Here is a 19,994-nt window from a genome sequence, read left to right as displayed (position 1 = left end):
TTCCACGGGAGCTGAGGGGGAGGGGGCGCTCCAGGGGCAGCCTGGCTCGTTGTTATCGTCTCAGCTCGCTCCTGCAGTTGACCAACTTGAGTCTGGTAATGTTGTTTCTTCTGTTTCAGCCGGTCCGTTGCTGCCCACTATTTCCTCGGCTGAAGCTGCCAGTAGCGCGGCTGGGTTCTCTTTCGCGGAACAGGTTAGGGATTCAAGCCTGTCGGGGCTTTTTGCATCCGCTGTGGGAGAAGGAGAGAGTAAGGGCCTTAAAAGTTGTTATATCCTGGGAGACGGGGTGTTGCTGCGTAAATGGTCCACTGATCCCGATGCGTCATTGGGGAATGATTGGAATGTGGTGACGCAGATTGTGGTTCCTTTTAAGTACAGTCATGATATTCTTTGTTTGGCTCACGATCATAGGCTCGCAGGGCATTTGGGGGTCAACAAAACATTTGATAGGGTGCTGCGTAATTTTTTTTGGCCAGGGTTGAAGCGGGATGTGGTGCAGCACTGTAGGGGGTGTTCTACGTGTCAAGTGGTGGGGAAACCTAATGACGTCATTCCACGGGCGCCGCTCTATCCTATCCCGGCAGTGGGGGAACCCTTTGAGAGGGTTATTATTGATTGTGTGGGTCTGCTCCCTAGAACGAAAGCAGGTAATAGTTTTCTTTTGACCATTATGTGTGCCAACATGCGCTTTCCCGAGGCGATTCCGTTGAAACGGATAATGGCCAAGACAGTGTCACAGGCCTTGGTGAGGTTATTCTGTGTTCGGTTTACCTCGCGTGGTCCAATCCGATCAAGGTACGAATTTTTTTTTTTTTTTCACTTTTTCTCGCATTTTCTATATTTTCTCCCATCCCAATTTTGTGTCATCCAATTCAACCCTCCCCTGTCACGGACGCTGTTTCTTGCCTCCCACAAGCCGGCTGCAATGTGGACTAAGTCATACATAGCACAAGTCCCCTCCGGTACTTGAGGTAACAGCAGTCGCATCTTTTCACCTGCGCAGCTCGATCTCTGTGGCGAGGAGTAACGCGTGGGAGGCTCACGCTGCCCCAGACACTTCCTGATTCTACTGCGCAGGCGCACCAACCGACCTGTAGGAGTCGCTGTCCACAATGCCCGATCCCCACCCATCAGTTTCCCACCCCCTAATAGGGCCAATGTGTATTAGTACGGACGACCAGCTAAACAAGGTACGAATTTCTTATCGCGTATCTTCTCGCAGGTTTTGAAACAGCTGGATATATCACATAGCTTCTCTAGCCCATACCACCCGGAGTCACAGGGGGCGTTAGAAAGGTTCCACTCCACATTAAAGACTATGGTTCGGGCGTTCTGCCGTGACACGGCAGATGACTGGGATGAGGGGGTTCATTTGATGTTTGCCGCAAGGGAAGTGGTGCAGGAATCCTTGGGGTTTAGCCCTGCGGAATTGGTGTTTGCGCATTCAGTGAGGGGGCCGCTCAGGTTGTTGAGGGAGAAATGGTTGGGGGAGAGCGAGCCGAAGAACCACTATGTCTGTGGTTTTAGGGAAAAGCTGAAGAGGGCATGTGATCTGGCAAGAACAAATCTGATGAAGGGGTGGTATGATAGGAAGGCTCGGGATAGGACGTTTGTGCCAGGGGAGAGGGTCTTGGTGTTGCTTCCGATAACGGGGTCCAGTCTACAGGCTCGGTTTAGTGGGCCATATCAGGTTAGGGAAAAGGTAGGGGAGCTGAATTACCTTATCGAGACACCGGATCGTGGGTGGAAGATTAATATGATTAAGCCATTTTATACAAGGGGTCCTGTGGCCAGCACTGTTGTGCCCGCTATGCCGGCGTCGGCTTGTGTGTTGGCCCCATCTAGTGTCGATGTGAGTAATGACAGTTTCTTTCAGACGGCGCTGATGGGTTGGAGGATGACGTAATTATTCCATCTAAAGCGGTTGTGGAGGGCCGTCTGACAAACAGAGTCTTTGGTCACTCTCGGCTGTCGTCTGGGTCATTTATCAGAGCTACAGCGAGCTGATATCATGAGTCAGGACTCATGGGGGGCTTTTCTGATATCCCTTCGCGCACGAATGTCTTACACCATGACATCGACGTGGGGGAGGCCTTGCCCATTAAGCAGCGCGCGTATCGCGTGAATCAACACAAACGCGCACGGTTACAAAAGGAAGTGGAATATATGCTTGCTAATGGCATTGCTGAGCCCAGCTTCAGCCCGTGGAGCTCGCCTTGCTTGTTGGTGGATAAATCTGATAAGACGGATAGATTTTGTACTGATTTTCGCCGGGTAAATAATGTGACTAGGCCGGATAGTTTCCCATTGCCCAGGATGGAGGACTGTGTCGACAGGGTGGGGGGCGCGTCTTTTGTAACTAAGTCGGATTTGCTAAAGGGGTACTGGCAGGTGCCACTTACGGACCGTGCTAAACTAATTTCTGCGTTCGTGACACCCGAGTTTTCTGCAATATACGGTGATGCCGTTTGGGATGCGCAACGCGCCTGCGACCTTCCAGAGGTTGGTGAATCATGTACTGTCGGGCGTGGGTAGTTGTGAGGACTACCTCGACGACCTCGTCATTTACTCTGACGATTGGGAGGGGCACATGGCTAGTTTACGGGAGGTGTTTGGACGGCTGGTTAAGGCGAACTTGACACTGAATCTGGCCAAGTGCGAGTTCGGCAGGGCGACCGTCACCTATCTTGGCAAGGTAGTGGGGCGGGGGGAGGTCCGCCCTGTCCATTCTAAGGTGGAGGCTATACTTGTTTTCCCAGAGCCAGCTTCACGTCGGGATCTTCGGTGCTTTCTGGGGATGATGGGATATTATAGGGGGTTTTGTAGGAACTTTTCGACGGTGGCATCTCCCCTTACAGATCTGCTGAGTCCGAAGATCCCGTTTCAGTGGACGCCTAGGTGTTCTTTTGCGTTTCAACAGTTGAAGTCCATTCTGGTCAGTGCCCCTGTCCTTGCAGCGCCTGTGTTCACGAGGCTGTGGATGCTAGCGAGTTGGGCACTGGCGCAGTGCTCTTGCAGGAGGATGACGGGGGTATTGAGCACCCAGTGTCTTACCTCTCCAGGAAGTTTAATATCTACCAGAGGCGCTACTCGACAATCGAGAAGGAGGCCTTGGCTTTGGTTCTGGCTCTCTCCCATTTTGAGGTGTATGTTGGCTCCTCTCCATCACCGGTTAGAATCTACACGGACCACAACCCATTGGTCTTTATAGGCATGATGCGGAATTCGAACCAGCGGCTAATGCGCTGGAGCCTGTTCCTGCAAGCCTTTGACATTGAGGTGGTACATGTCAAGGGCAGGGACAATATGTTGGCCGACGCGTTGTCACGGTTGTAGTCAGTGGTGGAGGGAGGGGGTGGGGTTTGTGCTGTGTTCCTGGGGGGGGGGGGGGGGGGGGGGGGGTGAGAGGTGGTGTTTTTCTTTCGTTTGCTTTTTGTTGATTTTGCTCTGTTTTCCAGGAGTCGGGAGTGATGAGGAGTAAGGCTGAGGCTGCCCATTCTCCTTACCTGGTTGATCGAGGATTTTATTGACAGATTGCAGGGTGCAGCTCAATATGCACCGTTGTTGAGGGGATGCGGACCGGAGGGCGACTTTCGTCTTGTTTACATCAGGGTCCCCCATTTATCGACCATTATTTTTCCCCTTTATTTATTTATGGTTTTCCTTGTTTATGTCCATTTCCCCATTTCACTTTGGGGTTATGGCCATAAATTTGAGGGGGGGGGGTGTTATGTGGGGGTATATGTTTGTGCCCTGATCAGGCGCTCCTAATGTGAGTCGTCATGTCTAGATGTAGTCCTCTGTCATGGTGTGTAGTCCCTATTGTTTTTCCCCCCAGGTGTATCCAATTACCCTTAACCCAGGTGTGTGTTGTCTCGTCATCCCCTTGTGTATAAGTATCCTGTCATCCCTTCCGTCTGGTGCTGATCCCCTCTGTATAGTTCTGTGTTAGTTTGTCTATTATCCTATGTTCTTTTGATTGCAAAATCCATGGTAATTATACATTAAATATTCTTTATTAAGTTACTTTGGCTACCGTCTCCTTATTATGTATCATTGACCAGATAACGAGCCTTCCTGTAGTCAATGGTTACGTAATACCCATCTAACTCAAAGAAGACCTCTGTACGATCAAATAGGATCACAGTAACTCAAGAAGCTGCTGCCGATGTCGCTGCAGGCCAAGCTGCAAGCTGTTCTCAAGCTAACAAAAGAGCAACACCAAGAACAACGAGAAATACAGCGGCTGGAAGAGGAAGCTGAAAAACAGATAGCCGAACAAGAAGCAGCAGCTGTTAAGCGTCGCTTGGAGAGAGAAACAGATGAGTTGAAAAGAAAAATGGAGAGAGAAACAGATGAGTTGAAAAGAAGAATACGGCGGCTGGAAGATGGAGCTAAAGAACAGATAGCCGAACAAGAAGCAGCAGCTGTCAAGGATCACTTGGAGAGAAAGAAAGATGATTTGAAAAGAAGAATGCAGCAAGAGGAAGCTAAAATCAAAGCTCAAATGATATCGCAGCATACAGCCCTCCAAAGAACCCTGGATGAAAGGAAAAGAAGGGTACAGCAACTGGAGGAAATGAAGTCTAAATGCAGCCCAAGCGAGAAAGCAAGTGTACGACCAAGTGGCGAAAAAAGAAGGAGAAGCTAAACATCAAAGTGGATAGTGAGAGGAGAACAGTCAACCAAATGCCTGCTCCTACAAGACCTCCTTCCCCGTATGTGCTCTCTGCACCAAGAACTGTAGTCCCCCTCTTGGGTGAAAGTACTTCAGAGCTCTTCAGGGTCCTGGCAGATGCAGGGAGTTCAAACAGAATCCCCATTAGTCATCATATAGAGGTAAAACAAGTGACACCGGATGTTGAGTCTTCAATCAACCTTCAAACAGAAGTACACTATGTAAATCGGCTCAAAGGGAAAGAAGTGACCCCTACAGAAAGCCTAAAGGTCCTCGAGTCCGACTTCTCAGAAAGGTCCAAGGAAGATAATCCCATCTCACAAGATGGCCTGAAGCTCCTGTCGAAGCTGAAAGAAAATATCACACAGAAGGAAAACGGTGAGATGCCCCTGCCGTTCAAAGGAGAACGACCAGAGCTACCGAAAGAAGACTGAACAAGGATGGAAATTACTACTGTACCTTCATGGAGAATATCATCTCCCGTGGTGACGCAGAAAAAGTCCCTGAGGAAGAGATAGACAACAGCCCGGCCTGGTACATACCTCATCACGGGGTGTATCATCCGCAGAAGCCAGGAAAAATATTAGTCGTATTTGACTGTTCTGCCCGCTTCCGAGAGACTTCCCTCAACGACCATCTGCTCACTGGTCCTGACCTAACAAACGCACTCAGAGCTAATGGATGGTGGACCATGGGATGCAGCAGCGCTGTCTCATCGCACCTCTGCAGATGTGTCAGGTGCCGAATATACAAAAGAACGCACCAACGAGAATACAAGTATCGAAGAAAGAAAAGAAGCTGAGCTTGTGATCATCAAGCTTACTCAAGAAGAGGCCTTCCCAGCTGAGATAAAAGGACTCAAGCAAAAGCATGAACTTGCCAAGACCAAAGAAAGTAAGCTATAAAAGCTAAGTCCCTTCCTGGACGAAGACGGGATCCTCAAGGTGGGAGGACGTGTAGGTCAAGACGCCCAATCTGCATTAAAGAAGGAAGAAAAGATCTAAAAAGATATGGACTTATACTCACCTGTCTATGCTCAAGATCATTCATCAATGCACTCGGATCATTCATTGCGATCAGAGGAAACGTTCGCCAACTCAGATGCGATCAAGGAACCAATTTTGTTGGCGCAAGAAGAGAATTTACAGAACTCATGAAGGGAATGAATGAAGAAAGACTGAAGGCTCTGGGATGTGAGTTTATCATGAATCCTCCAGCGGCAAGCCACATGGGCGGTGTATGGGAGAGGCAAATAAGAACGATAAGAAGCATATTGACTACCATACTGGACCAGTCCTCACAAAGGCTCGACAGCACCTCTCTCCGGACGTACCTGTACGAGGTCATGTCCATAATCAATAGCAGGCCGCTCTCCGCTGAGTTTCTGAAAAACCCATCCGGACCCGACCCTTTAACCCTGAATCACATTCTAACGATGAAATCTACAATCATTCCGCCCCCACCAGGACAATTCATCAAACAAGATTTATACCTACAAAAGAGGTGGCGCCGAGTTCAGTATTTGGCCAACGAGTTTTGGACAAGATGGAGGAAGGAATATCTTCTCAACCTACAACAGAGACAGAAGTGGTGTAAAACCAGAAGCAACTCTAAAGTCAACGACATCGTCCTTCTCCAAGATGAATTGACACCACGCAACGAATGGCGACTAGCAAGAGTCACTGAAGTCTACCCAGGACAAGATGGTAGAGTCAGAAAGTTGAAGCTGCTAGTAAGCCACACCACATACGATAGCAAAGGGAAAGCCAAAACCAGTACAGTGTATTTAGAGAGACCAATACACAAGATCATTACATTGATAGAAGCAGATTAGACAAGTAGTGAGTTATTCAACATTAAGCTGTTTTGGCACTTACCCATTTTCTGCTTGCCTTTACTCTGAAATAGGAGTTTTTGTTTTGTCTTACACTGGAAAGAGATACTTACCTGGTTGAATCCGATTGATCTTAGAGACATATCCTTTGAAGTATCCACAATAAGAAATTCCACATTCTATAAGTATGTGCAATAAGACATTCCACATTTATTAGTATGTGTAATTGGTGAGAGTGTAACTGCAGCTATGGTTAACAGTTGGTTAATATAGTTATTTAAGTTTACAATTTATATGCTTATTTTTGTATATTAGTAATAATACTCAATTGCATTTCACTGTATTTCTTATTTGTTTATATAAGATATATATTAGTGGCGCACAATTTTTTCTATTTGTTTGCGCAATTACTTCATCTCACGAGACTTGACACCTGGTATCCGGTGACGTGTTTCCGCCCTCGCTCTCGAGTTGCAACAATGAACTTGGATGGATGGATTATTGACTTACCTGTCGATCCTAATAAGCAAAGGACAATCCTTCAAGACAACTTAACAAGACAATCTTCCAAGAAACGGATCGGAGACATACTACCATAACGCATCGATGTTCTCATATACTGGCACGCAGCCAATAAGGTATTGATTGTTTTAGATGATTGTGGTACATGTTACAGTGATGTTCCGACAATGGTTTAATGGACTTGTAATATTAATGGTATCTTTTGTATGCATTTGTATGTCATGCCGATTTTACAGTTTGGATGAGGTTTGGATGGAGAATCTTCATTAAAATCAGTTCAAGAAATCTACTTGTGTTTTGCGTCGTGCCCGGAGGATGTCACACCCTTTCCATTTTCCAGCTTTTGGACACAGCATTATACAATGGGATTCTCAAACTAACATTTAGGCCCCGTTTAGACGAGCGTTTTGTGAACAGACACCGCAAAAGTCATCTTGCGGTTTCACTTTTAATTTTACGTTTAGACGAGCGTTTTGGGGTGGAATTCTCCGTGCAGACGACGCTGTAACGACGGCGCCCCGCTGTCACACGATTGGCGCATGTGTCACATGACGTGCTGTGAAGACCCGCCCTACTCTGCCTCTGATTCGCAGACTGTGGATGGGGAATGTGATTGGACAAAAGCAGAGTCACTCACAGACAGTGGGTCCACTCACGCCGCGGGACAGATTCTTGTGTATTTAACCCTTTCACTGCCACACGACAGCCGGTTGTGTGATAGTAAAGGGTTAACCTTCTGTCGTGTGGCAGTGAAAGGGTTAAAAGTACTGCCAATGTAGCCTTCAGGTGATCTCCGTTGATATAAGTCAGACATACTTGCTTTGTTTACGTCTCGGCTACTGGCGCATACCTGCTACCTGTGACGTAAGCAGTACGCGCGACCAGAGCCGTGACAACCCTTTCGTCATCGTTTTATCAGATTTATACGTTTTAACAGTTTAGACGAGAGCGCAAAGCTTTTGCGTTTCTAGGAATTCCACCCTGGAAGGTAGTCTCACTTTTTTGCGGTTTCACCCCGTAAAGACGCCGTTTCCGTATAAACGAAAGGCACATCCGAAAAAATATTTTTGCGGATTCACCTGCTAGCGTTTCCGTCTAAACGGGGCCTTAGTGCGTACTAAATTTGTGGTGCTCTGTAGTTTACTAGGGTTGGGTACTGAACTCTGTACCGACCAAATTACATCGGTACTACCAAGTACAGATTAGCTAGACCAATCGGTACCATACTTCGGTTTAGTATAAGAATGTAATATACTAGACAAGAGGGAGCCTTTTCCACAAATATATTACTGTCCCATCTCTTGGGTCTTTGGAAAGATCAAGAGTTTTATAATATTTAGTGAGGATGGCCAGATAATGTTGATATTTAAAAACAATACACAATCATGCAACATGTTAAAACAATAAACAAAATGTTATAACAAGAAGTTTGGACCTATTTCTTTTACAGCTGAAATAATATTTTGGGTTATTACAGTTAAGTACTGAAAACGGGTACCGGTATTCGGTAAAATGTTAAGGTACCCAACCCTAGTACTTGCATGCATTATGTCCTTTTATGTGCCACACTGTTTAAAACCAGACAGTCTCCCCCCTTAGATAAAATAAAATAGCTCTCATTTACAATATAGTACTGGAAGCGGAGAGGAGGCACAGTTGAACCGATTGCAATGCAAGCGATTATAGATTCCCTACTCAAACACGCCGTTTCATGTGAATGTTTAACATTGATATTTTTTCTAATTATGTCTTTCAGGAACAAACTAAAAACAAAGTGTGATTCAGTTCTGGTGGTTTTTTTATTTGTTTTATTTATTTGCTTTCAGAGATGTTTTTAAAACTCACATTGCCTATACAAACTTGATGAATGGTTTGATGTTGTAATTGGTGAAATGCTTACCAACAGTCCAAATGGCAGCATTTCAAGTACAAAAAATATTTGTTTACCTCATTCCACAGCAAGTGTATAGTGATAACAGTTCAGCACCAGCAGCTGTATCTGGATTTGTCTCCACTGACCAGAGCGAGGTCAGATCAAAGAAGCAGGGAAAGTAGTCTGACCATGGCAGCAAACATCTTTCTTGAAGTCAGACATTTGCACAGCACACGTTATGTACACATCAGACCTTTAATAAACGAATTAAGGGTAAATCAAACATAAAAAGATGAATTAAAATGAGTAAAATACACAAGTGATTATTTATATTTAATTTAGCATCAATTAAAACTGTACTTGCCTGCTCTGTATCATATCATATATTATTAACTATAAGACAGGACAGTTTACACAGCAAAAAAATAAGGACTATTGTCAAATAAACAAATCAAATATAAAAACGTGTAGCGCCAACGTAATCCCACTTGACATGGTGTAAAATTTGGGGAAGGGGGTTTTAAAATGTCTAAACTTTAGTTCATCCACACAGCCAGAAAACATTCCAAGTCCCACAAATAATCTGTCCTGAGCCCATTTTAACAAGCGGCATACTAAAATAGATACAATATAGACAATGCAGTCTGTACATCTTAGGACAGTGCAACAGGTTGTGTGTTTTGGTTCTGTATTCCAGCACATTGGATTTGAATGTGTTGGGATTACAGAGCCAAAACTACTAAATGTTTCAACATGCTAAAACTTAAAACTGCACTGTATATATATATACATACATACATACATACATACATACATACATACATACATACATACATAACACACACAACAGAAGCTCACACCACCTTCTGTAGAAAAGCAACTTACATTGCTCATACCCTTCAGCCCATATTAGGAGGTCATCGAATCACCTGACCCAAAGCATGTGCAAGGATCCGAAAAGTAAAATGAGAACGAAAAAAAGCTCTTTGATTGCTTTGCAGCCTATATAGTGTTGCTAAGACATCCAGTTGTCAGTCAAATTTACATATCATACAAACTTTACTTAAAATTCTAAAGCTATTTGAGCAGATGCCTACAATGCTTTTAAAGCTCAGCAATATTGATGGGTGGGGAGACTACACTTTTGCTCTACCTTCCATATTGGCAAGTGAACCAAAAATGTCAAGTCACTATTTTTACTTGCCAAATGTATGTTTGAATACCATAGCTGTTCCATAGATTTCAACTAGCCAAATAATGTTTGAATACCATAGCTCCTCTATTAGATTTCAAGAATAACTGCCAAGCAGCTGGTATAATTAACACAATTCACCAACATTTGGCTGGTAGCTGGTGTTAATCTCCGGCCCTAGTTAATAATAAAGTTCATCCGACTGGATATTTTGGAGATCCAAATTCACATGAACCTTTTGAGGAAAGTCTGTGGCATGGAATCCTGCTCTCTGCCTCCCCCTTATGGTAGTGCAGGCTCAACTCTGGGAAGGGTTGTCTTCTTTGCTGAATGGCTGTGTGGAACCAGGTTTCACCCACGACAGCCCAGACACCTGCATGCCCTTGTGGTGATCCTCAGGCCGTCTCTAGGGCAACAAAGACACATTACCAGACAAGCCGTGGAAACTAATCGTATAGTTTGACCAAAAGTGATGCCGACTCCCCATTCAGATTAAATGAAGCCATCTGGGAGGCCTGGCCTGGTGGGAACTTAACTGCCAACACTTATATAATACACACAGCTCGGTTGACACACACACATCTGTGGTTTCAATAAACTCACTTTATGTGTGAACATGCGTTCCTTTGCCTCATCATGGACAGCTGGGTTCCATGGAGAAAAGCTACAAAAATAAAACGAAATAAAAAATGTGAGGGCAAATAAGATAAATGTCCCAACACATCCCGTTTTTATGGACAGACATCACAAATTATAATAAAAAGGCACATTTATATGATAAAAATATAAGAATTAGTACTTTGTCCCAGAGGGGGATTATTCCCCTGCATTTGACCATCCTAACCCCTAGGAGCAGTGGGCTGCCACAAACATTCAGGGTGCAGTTAGGAGTTCAGTGGCGTGATTTTTTTTCCGTAGCCTCTGTGAGCGAAGACGCTCTTGCAGCGAAGAAGAAAAAGAGGGCCTAAGCATAACCACTTCGAAAGAGGGCCTAAGCATAACCACTTCAAAAGAATGCCTAAGCATAACCACTTTGAAAGAATGCCTAAGCATAACCACTTCGAAAGAATGCCTAAGCATAACCACTTCGAAAGAATGCCTAAGCATAACCACTTTGAAGCAGAGAATATATGTACAAGGCGGAAGAGACCCTTCGGAGCTAAACCAGTCAGAGAGGGTATTTTCTTCTTCGCTGTACGCGGCCTAGCCAATCAGAGAGCGTCTTCGCAAACAGAGGCTACGGAAAAAAATCACGCAGTTTAGTGTCTTGATTGATTGAAAACGTTATTAACAGATTGCAGAATGGGTACAATACAGTACGGCTCAATACAAAACAAATTGCTAAGAGGATGCAGACCAGAAAAAGACTTTAGTCTCGTTTACACCGGGGTCCCACATTTTCAATTCATCATATGACATACACGATAAACAGATATACAGAACTGTGTAGTAAAAAGAGATCATAAAAAATATATACATCCAAAGGGGAAGCTCAAGAACACTTCAACACACTACCGTGAGGAGTCAGGATCAAACCAGGACATTTCAAGATTACCAGACGACCACTCTACACCATAAGCTACTGCCACCCTGCTGGGAATGTTTTCCTTATTGCATAGTAGTAGTAGTAGTAGTAGCGTTTACCTTATTGCATAGTAGTGTTTACCTTGTTGTGTAGTATTAAAACCCATTTAGACCTAAAACGCCTGCAAAACATGCATTATATATATAGCCTGCATATACACACAAATGTGTGTCCCAGTTTCAATGTGTTAATAGTGTTTACCTTATTACATAGTAGTCGTTTTATTTACCTTATTGCATAGTAGTAGTTGTATTTACCTTATTGCATAGGGATCCTCCATCTTGGGTTGGTCAAAAAGATGACTGTTGCATAGTTTCACACTATCAACCACCTTGCTTTTGAATAACTGCACATCCTTGTCATAGCTGCGGGAAAAACGCATACACAAAACCAGTCATTAGTAACAGACAACGCCCAGCATTTGGAAGAAACTTTCAAACATACAAAGTATGCATGTAGTATGATTAAGAGTAGAGGCAGGAAACAGACCCTTAACAATGGAAAGAAACGCTAAGGAGTCGGGACACTACACCAACACACATGCATGTAATATGGCCCTTTATTAGCCTCTCAGTGAGATTATTCTGAATATTCTCTGGAAAGTAGTTAGTGGAGGGGGTAAGACTAAGAGCCTCAGAGGTAGGGGCGAGTGGTGGTGAAATACAGCCCATACAGTAGCTGACCCGCTGTTTAGCCAAAAAGTGCCCTTGCCTGAAAGTGGACCACGCTATTCTGTATGCAGCATTTGCAGTCAAAAGCTGCTTCATTGATTATTTACAGCGCAGGCAAAGATTATCAAAGTAGGCTAATGCAGTAACATTTGAGCATTATATTTCAAACAGTGTGTTCTGATTGGGAATTAACCCAGAAGACAACAGAGGGCATGTTATGGTTTAAGATTAAGATTAAGATTAGATTTTTTTCCAAGACAAAATCTTGTTTTTGATTAAACCACTGTGGTGTCATTTTTGGAGAAACTCTTTTCCAAGACAAAATCTTGTTAAAGAAAATGAGAAAATAATGATAATAAAACACATTGTTTAATTGAATGTAGGCTGTTAACACATTCCCTGCCATAACTTATATCCATCAATATAGCCAGTCTTATCCATCAATATAGCCAGTCTGCCACCACTGTAAGCCTACGGAGATGTTCACCTTCTTTGCAGGGCTATAACTTTTTAAATTGTATTGCTAAATTGACATTACTATGGCCCATTCAACATCGATTATCTATCGTTCAGGATGTAGGAACGTTATACTTTTTCATTCATACATTGTTGTGTTAATACCGTCTAGAATATAAGTATGTTTTTATCGTTTTCTGCAGTAATTCCTAGAACGTGAGTTATAAGCCTAAACGCATGTATAGATTATCGATTAGTGTTTCTCTCCTATACACGCTATATTAAAAAATGCAACTGTATATGATCGTATACGTTAGGAGTCATCATGCGCGGAGGAAAGGAGGGGGGGGGGGGGTGTTTATAATTCCGTGATAGTCAGTAAATGCTTCATGTAGTATGGGTGATATATTGATCAGATGGTTTGCAGTGAAATGAATAAACAATTGGGCTGAAAATAACATTAGCTTCCTCTTACCGTGCGTCAAAGAGACTGGCGGTGAAATATCCCAAGTATAGGACGTCGATCGCCTAGGTCCATTTCCGGTTTGTATGTCGCAATAAACGCCGAAATCATATAGATTATTAAGTTTATAAAGGGATCGATATGTACTATAGTGTCTGTCGGGAGCCTTGCAACAATGTCTGACGGCCGGATGAATTTAATCGACGCACACCTCCCACTTCATGTTGTTAGAGTGTAACTCGCCCGACCATCCACCAGGCGGCAGTATTGAGCCGTCGTTGTATTGAGCTGTAGGGTCCAGCTGCAGCGTCGGAGGTGTATATATGAATTATGAATGCCATGGCGAAAAAATGAAATATTGATCTCAATAACGCTGTACAGCGAGATCTGGCGGTCAAAGCATGGCGGGCAATAACGTTTTAAAGCATTTCCGGCGGTGGATGTGTTAATAAATGTTTTATAAAAAAAAGAATGAACATTTTATAAAAAGTGTAGGCTGTTATTGAACCCAGGGCCGCAAGGTGCATTTGACGTGTTGATGATCAATGTGTCCTGTAATACATTCGTTCACCACTAGCTGCATTTTTCATCAACGCACGAGCCAAGTGATCCATCACCAAGAGCTGTTATTGGTAGGACAACTAATGGTAGGAACGAAGTAGGAAAACAGGGTTTTTGTGAAATATGTGATGGTGGCCGATTCAGTTAAGAATGGCAGCCATAATTTAATTGGTTTGCACCGTATAAAGTGCAGAGTGCATGATTACTGTAAAACCAAATAAAGAGCAATTGTTTGCCGACTACGCCACTTTTGTTTTCGGGGTTAAAGTCCCCGGGTGATGCCATTTAAATTAAAATACATAGGACACGCATAGGTTCGTTATTTATACCAGGGGAGAACAAAAAACAAAAACAAAAAAACAAAATTGTGAAAGTGTGGGTGATGCCTGTGCACCGCCGGCCAACGGGAGAGGATCTCTCGCGAGTCTCTATGACAAACGGTTCAAAAGATACAAAAAAGGGGGCACGGCCTAAGGGCGTGGTCAATATAGACCAATGAAAGAGGATATCGCTACTGAGTACAATGGCACAACCCGCAAGTCTCTACGACAAACAGTTCAAAAGATTTAAAAAATGGGGCGTGGCCTAAGGATCGGGGGAGTGGTCAACATAGACCAATGAAAGAGGATATCCCTACCGAGTACAATGGCACAAAAATATACAAAAAGGGGGAGGGGCCAAACCATGGGGGCGTGGTCAACATAGACCAATGAAAGAGGATATCCCTACTGAATACAATGGCACAACCCGCAAGTCTCTACAACAAACGGTTCAAAAGATACACAAAGGGGTAGGAGCCAAACCATGGGGGCGTAGTCAACATAGACCAATGAAAGAGGATATCCCTACTGAGTACAATGGCATAACCAGCAAGTCTCTACGACAAACGGTTCAAAAGATACAAAAAGGGGGCACGGCCAGAGGATCAAGGGTTAATCCCCTGAAGGGGGAGGAGCCGAACAATGGGGGCGTGGTCAACATAGACCAATGAAAGAGGACATCCCTACTGAGTACAATAGCACAACCCACAAGTCTCTACGACAAACTGTTCAAAAGATACAAAAAGGGAGCACGGCCTAGGGATCAAGGGTTAATCCCCTGAAGGGGAGGAGCCGAACCATGGGGGCGTGGTCAACATAGACCAATGAAAGAGGATATCCCTACTGAGTACAATAGCACAACCCGCAAGTCTCTACGACAAACGGCTCAAAAGATACAAAAAGGGGGCGTGGCCTAAGGATCAAGGGTTAATCCCCTGAGAGGTCATGGCTAGGTCATGGCAGTACGGAGTTGATTGACACCTCCCGCGTTATTTTTAAACCTAGCCGCATTTTGCGGAGACGCTCTCCGATTGGCCACTGACTGACGCTCTGATTGGCCACCGACATGTTTGCCCAATCGCGTGACGAGCTGTGTCTTTGCCCATTTCCGGGTCTAACAGCAGCAAACTACCTAACGCCTAGTTCATCACTGGTTAAGCTTACAGCACGGGCACACTGCTAACGAATGAACACGGACGGACGGGCGGCTGCCGCTTCACTTCCGCTCCCATGTTAACGGATGCTACTGTGCACACTGGCCGCAAGCGGGAGCGCGCCTCGCGGGCGGCTCCCGAGCGCAAGCTATCTTTTCAGCTTCAATCGGATTCGAGGCGGCGCGGGAGGCGTGCGCCACGCGATTGATTGATTGATTTGAAATTTTATTAACAGATTGCAGAATGGGTACAATACATTACAGCTCTCTCTTTTTCTCTCTTTATTCTCCCTGCCTTTCTCTCTCTCTCTCCAGTCTCTTTCTCCCCCTCTCTTTCTTTCTTTCTTTCTCGTTTTCTCTCTAGAGAGAGAGAGAGAGGGAGAGAGAGAGAGGGGGAGAGAGAGAGAGCGAGAGGGAGAGAGAGAGAGAGAGAGAGAGCTTGTGCTGCTGCTGATTCTATCAGGGCTCCGCGCTGCAGCGTGCTGAGAAGTCAGACTCTGTGTGCCAGGCCAGGCGCTCGATCCCGCGAGGGAGCCGTGCGTGAACTTCGTGCGTGTTCAGTGTGCCCGTCCCGTTAGGCGACTCTTTCGAAGTTGGTTAAGGTTAGAGTTTGGAATCAGGGCTGGTGTTCTATCGCCTGCTCTAAGACAAACTCTAACCTTAACCAACTTCGAAAGAGTGCCTAAGCTTAACCAGTGTAGAAACAGGCGTCGGCCAATCAGAGAGCGTCTCCGAAAAATGCGGCTAGGTTTAAAAATAATGCACACCTGCTAGCCTTAATTGATTCAAATCCTAACTGACACAAATCTATCCCCAATGTATTTCAATGAGGCTGCGCTTCCTTCACTCTCACGATGATTAAAGCAAAACGATAAGAGATGAAGCTTAGTTATTTTAATATGAGCACCTGAGGAACTGAATGAAGGGTTATGCACGATATTGTGTAATTCCGTCGACAATTGTGGCCTGTGTGGCGATCGGAAAACAAGGGAAGGAACGGTGAAATCACAGATTTCAGCTAGAGTGGAGAGTCCATTAGTGTGTATGTAGAGCATGACTGTCAAATAAATAGTCATAAGTTGAGATGGAAATGTCCAATTCCATTTATTTTTCTTTTATGAGCGAGGGGACAGTCGTGTCATCGTTTTGATGTGTTGTTTTTATATCTACGTCCAAAATTTAGATCACTGTCGCAATTTACAAAAGGTGATGGTAAAACAAAAGAAATTCAGCTTCTACACTCTAGTTCTGAACATTCCGCCATTCATTCCTATGGACCAAAATTGCCCATTTAGAGTTTCTAGCCAAACGGTGCGGTGAAACTTTCCAAAAAGTAATAGCAACTCGAGTTGGACCAAGCCGGTCGTTTTGATACCTTACACTTGTGTGGGGTGTGAAATCTCTGGCAGGGGTTACTGGACAAAAATCGGCGGAATAAATAAAGAATAAATAGTATAGATTACAATAGTTGAAATATTCCATACCATAAGCCAAACGGTGAAGCACAATTACATAAAAATCCAAAACAAAATCAAATACGACCTTGTCAGGTGGTCGAAACTTAAAAACTCAGTACAGGCACGGATATCAATAGTCAAGATGGACGTCCTACCTAGAATCAACTTCTTCAGCTCAATGCTACCGTTACCCCCTCCAAAGGGTTACTGGAAAGAATTACACTCCTCCACATACAAATTTATTTGGAATAACAAACCACCACGTATAAAAAGATCCACCGCACAGAAAAACAAAGCAGACGGAGGTATGGCATTTCCAGATTTCTACCACTACTTTAAGGCGTACACTTTAAGACCACTAACAACATGGTTTGATCCCCAAGCATTAGTATCCTGGAGAAATTTAGAAGAAAATATAGTAGCTCCACATAGGCTGAAGGGCATAGTATACACCAAATTACCAATTAACACTTTAAGTGCCGAAAGACGTGTTTAGGCGTCCTTCCCCGCCATGCTCAAGTTGCCGAAGACGCCGTAACTCGTCTTTGATATCAATATTTAAAAAAATCTGTGATCGGATTCATATTTCCCATCCGCTGGCCTGAGACCCACCAAAAAGCCCCACTGAACCCTCTAGCGGTTCAAGAGCGCCATCTGGTGGCTGATCGGCGCAATCGCCAAACAGGAAGTTACTTGGACGATGTGCTGTTCACCCATATTACTTCCGGGCACTCGGTATAAGTCCCGGCACTCTAGCTCGTCACAATACATAGCGATCCGTTGCCAATAACTCGATAAACAACATGATTTGGACGTATATACCATTATACAACCTGGAAATGGACCGGGTATTTCAACATCCCATAATAGGAAAATGTATACTCCACGCTCATCGCCCAACGGCGCGAGGAAGATACGGTAAGATTCAGCATTATTTTTCAATGTCTTCTATACTAACTGATCTGATGAACATATGACCCACATTAGATGAATGGTATAACGCTGCCCACGGAATTATAAACGCCCCCTCGGCCATCCGGTCAACATCAGATGACGTGTAGTAACTTCTAGAACCATGTCCAGTTGGAATTTTTTATATCGCGCCGATTGCCATCAAACTGTATTTCATCATCAATATAATGACGGCGGCACGGTGGTGTAGTGGTTAACACTGTCGCCTCACAGCAAGAAGGTCCAGGGTTCGATTCCCGCTTGGGGACCAGGTTTCCATGATGCCAGGTACCCAGGTGGGGTATCTCCCAGGCCTTTCTGTGTGGAGTTTGCATGTTCTCCCCGTGCTCGCAAGGGTTTCCCCCCCGATAAGATAAACCCAATGGAAAAACATGCACAACAACAGATCGCTAACGCTGTGGCGTCCTTGACGAAGACGGACAGGAGCACTTGGATTGGTCCCCTGGCGCGGCTCACGTTGACGCCTGTCTGCTCCCGGCTGCCCTTGGGGGGGGAAGGACGACGGGATGGGTAATCGCAGAGACGAATCGCATCGGCGATTCTAAAGAGACAATGCATGCGTGTGTGTTCCGGTGTGTGTGCTAAAAACTAACCGCTGTGTGTGTACCGCTAAAACATTGAGTGTCGTTGCATGCCGAATAAAGACCTCTGCAACAGGTCCTGCATTATATTATATTATATTATTATAATGCATTTGGGGCTATAGATCACGTTCTGGAGAAAGCTGCAGAAAGAGATGAAAACATACTTATACTTTAGACCATACTTTAGTATGAATATGTGAATGAAAAAGTTTAACGTTGCTTCACCCTGAACATTACATATAGGACATTGAATGGGCCCTAATAATGGCAATCTAGCAATATAATCTAAAAAGTTATAGCCCTGCAAAGAAGGGGAACTTCTCCATAGACAAATAGAGCTGGCAACCCATGCATGGTCATGAATTTAACCTCCGGCAGTTAAAGTGTTAAGCAATGCGAACGGAAATTTGGCCCCATAATCACTCATGCAATCCGGATATGGCGCGAAACACAAAAGAAATATTCTACCCCACATAAATGGCATAATCATACTCCCTTATTCAATAACAATGCACTCTTGATTGGAAAACAACCTATAAGATTCCCTAGATGGGAAAAGCAAGGCATACACTCACTAGGAGACGTTTTCAACAAACAGGGTTTTTGTAGTTTCAATGAAATACGCAAAAAATTTAATCTCACCAAGTCCACATATTTTTACGCACAGTTATTGGCATGTTTGAAGGCTCACGGTGTTCCATTAAAGATACTAATTGTACACCACAGATACTACACATTTTTCTATGAAAGAGAGACATCGAGAGGTTTTGTATCAGATCTTTATCATCAATTACTAAGGGCCTCGTATGAAACCCTCCATCTAGACTCAGGCTGCGGTTACACCTTTCGTATCATTTCGTATTGTTTTCTTATACGTATCGCCGCGTATTGCCGCGACGTCATGCGCCTCGAGTCACACTTTCGTTTTTTTTCCGTTTTTGTCAGCCGAGCACACTGATGTAGTACACTGCCAAAGCAGTAGGTGGCAGTAGGTGGCAAACATGAAGGCAATTTCAACCAATCAGAACGAATGTGCCAATACACTTCCTGGTGGAAGCTCCAGCAAAGAAAATGTCAATAAGGCAGGCGCCTATGCCCGCGCCACCATCTTGCTCAATGCAGCAATAATTTTTCAGCAAAGCCTAATAAAAGTGCAATAAACAAAACGGATACATTCACTGTGTGTTCTGCCTGTCATTTGTTGATGAAACAAAACTAACATCAACACAAGTGACCACCAAGAGCGGATAGTTTAGTCTAAAAAACGATCGGTAGCATTGTTAGCTGCATGCTAACGTCAATGGAGTATGCCATTATAACAATATAGCATTGTGGCTAGAAGCTAACGTTAGCTCACGCTACTTAGCCAGCTCCAAAACTGATGATATTGCGAGCTATCAGTAGTTAGATAACATTAGAGACAACGCTGTGTGTATTAAACAAAGGTGAATAGATGACTGGGCCATTTTGTTTAATGCTCGTTAAGTTGAAAGAGGAACTCTGAGCTAACAGGGTCTGAATCCTGATAGCTCACGTTAGCCAGCTGCTCATGCAATCGGTAATGCTAGCAGAATGAATGGATGTAAACTTTATTTAACATATTGCATATGGGTACAATACAATACGGCTCAATACAAACAATTGTTAAGGGAATGCAGACTGTTGTAGCTTGG

The 19,994-nt window shown here is 44.3% G+C and overlaps 1 protein-coding gene across 1 annotated transcript in view; it reads right to left on the bottom strand.

Moving 5' to 3' along the window:
- Positions 1-8,827: 8,827 nt before the first annotated feature.
- Positions 8,828-19,994, bottom strand: part of aktip (akt interacting protein) — a 30,902-nt gene continuing 19,735 nt past the window's right edge. The window contains exons 8-10 of the mRNA XM_084337872.1: positions 11,942-12,049; positions 10,703-10,763; positions 8,828-10,505 (exon numbers count right to left, since the gene is read on the bottom strand). Coding sequence (XP_084193998.1) covers positions 10,398-10,505; positions 10,703-10,763; positions 11,942-12,049 — 277 coding nt within the window. The 3' untranslated portion in view covers positions 8,828-10,397. The remainder of the gene's footprint in view (positions 10,506-10,702; positions 10,764-11,941; positions 12,050-19,994) is intronic.

Source organism: Notolepis coatsorum (genome assembly GCF_963971535.1).
Source record: "Notolepis coatsorum genome assembly, chromosome: 20".
Lineage (NCBI taxonomy): Eukaryota > Metazoa > Chordata > Actinopteri > Aulopiformes > Paralepididae > Notolepis > Notolepis coatsorum.
The sequence above is the reverse complement of the archived record's forward strand: the minus strand, read 5'-3'. Positions and strand labels throughout refer to the sequence as shown.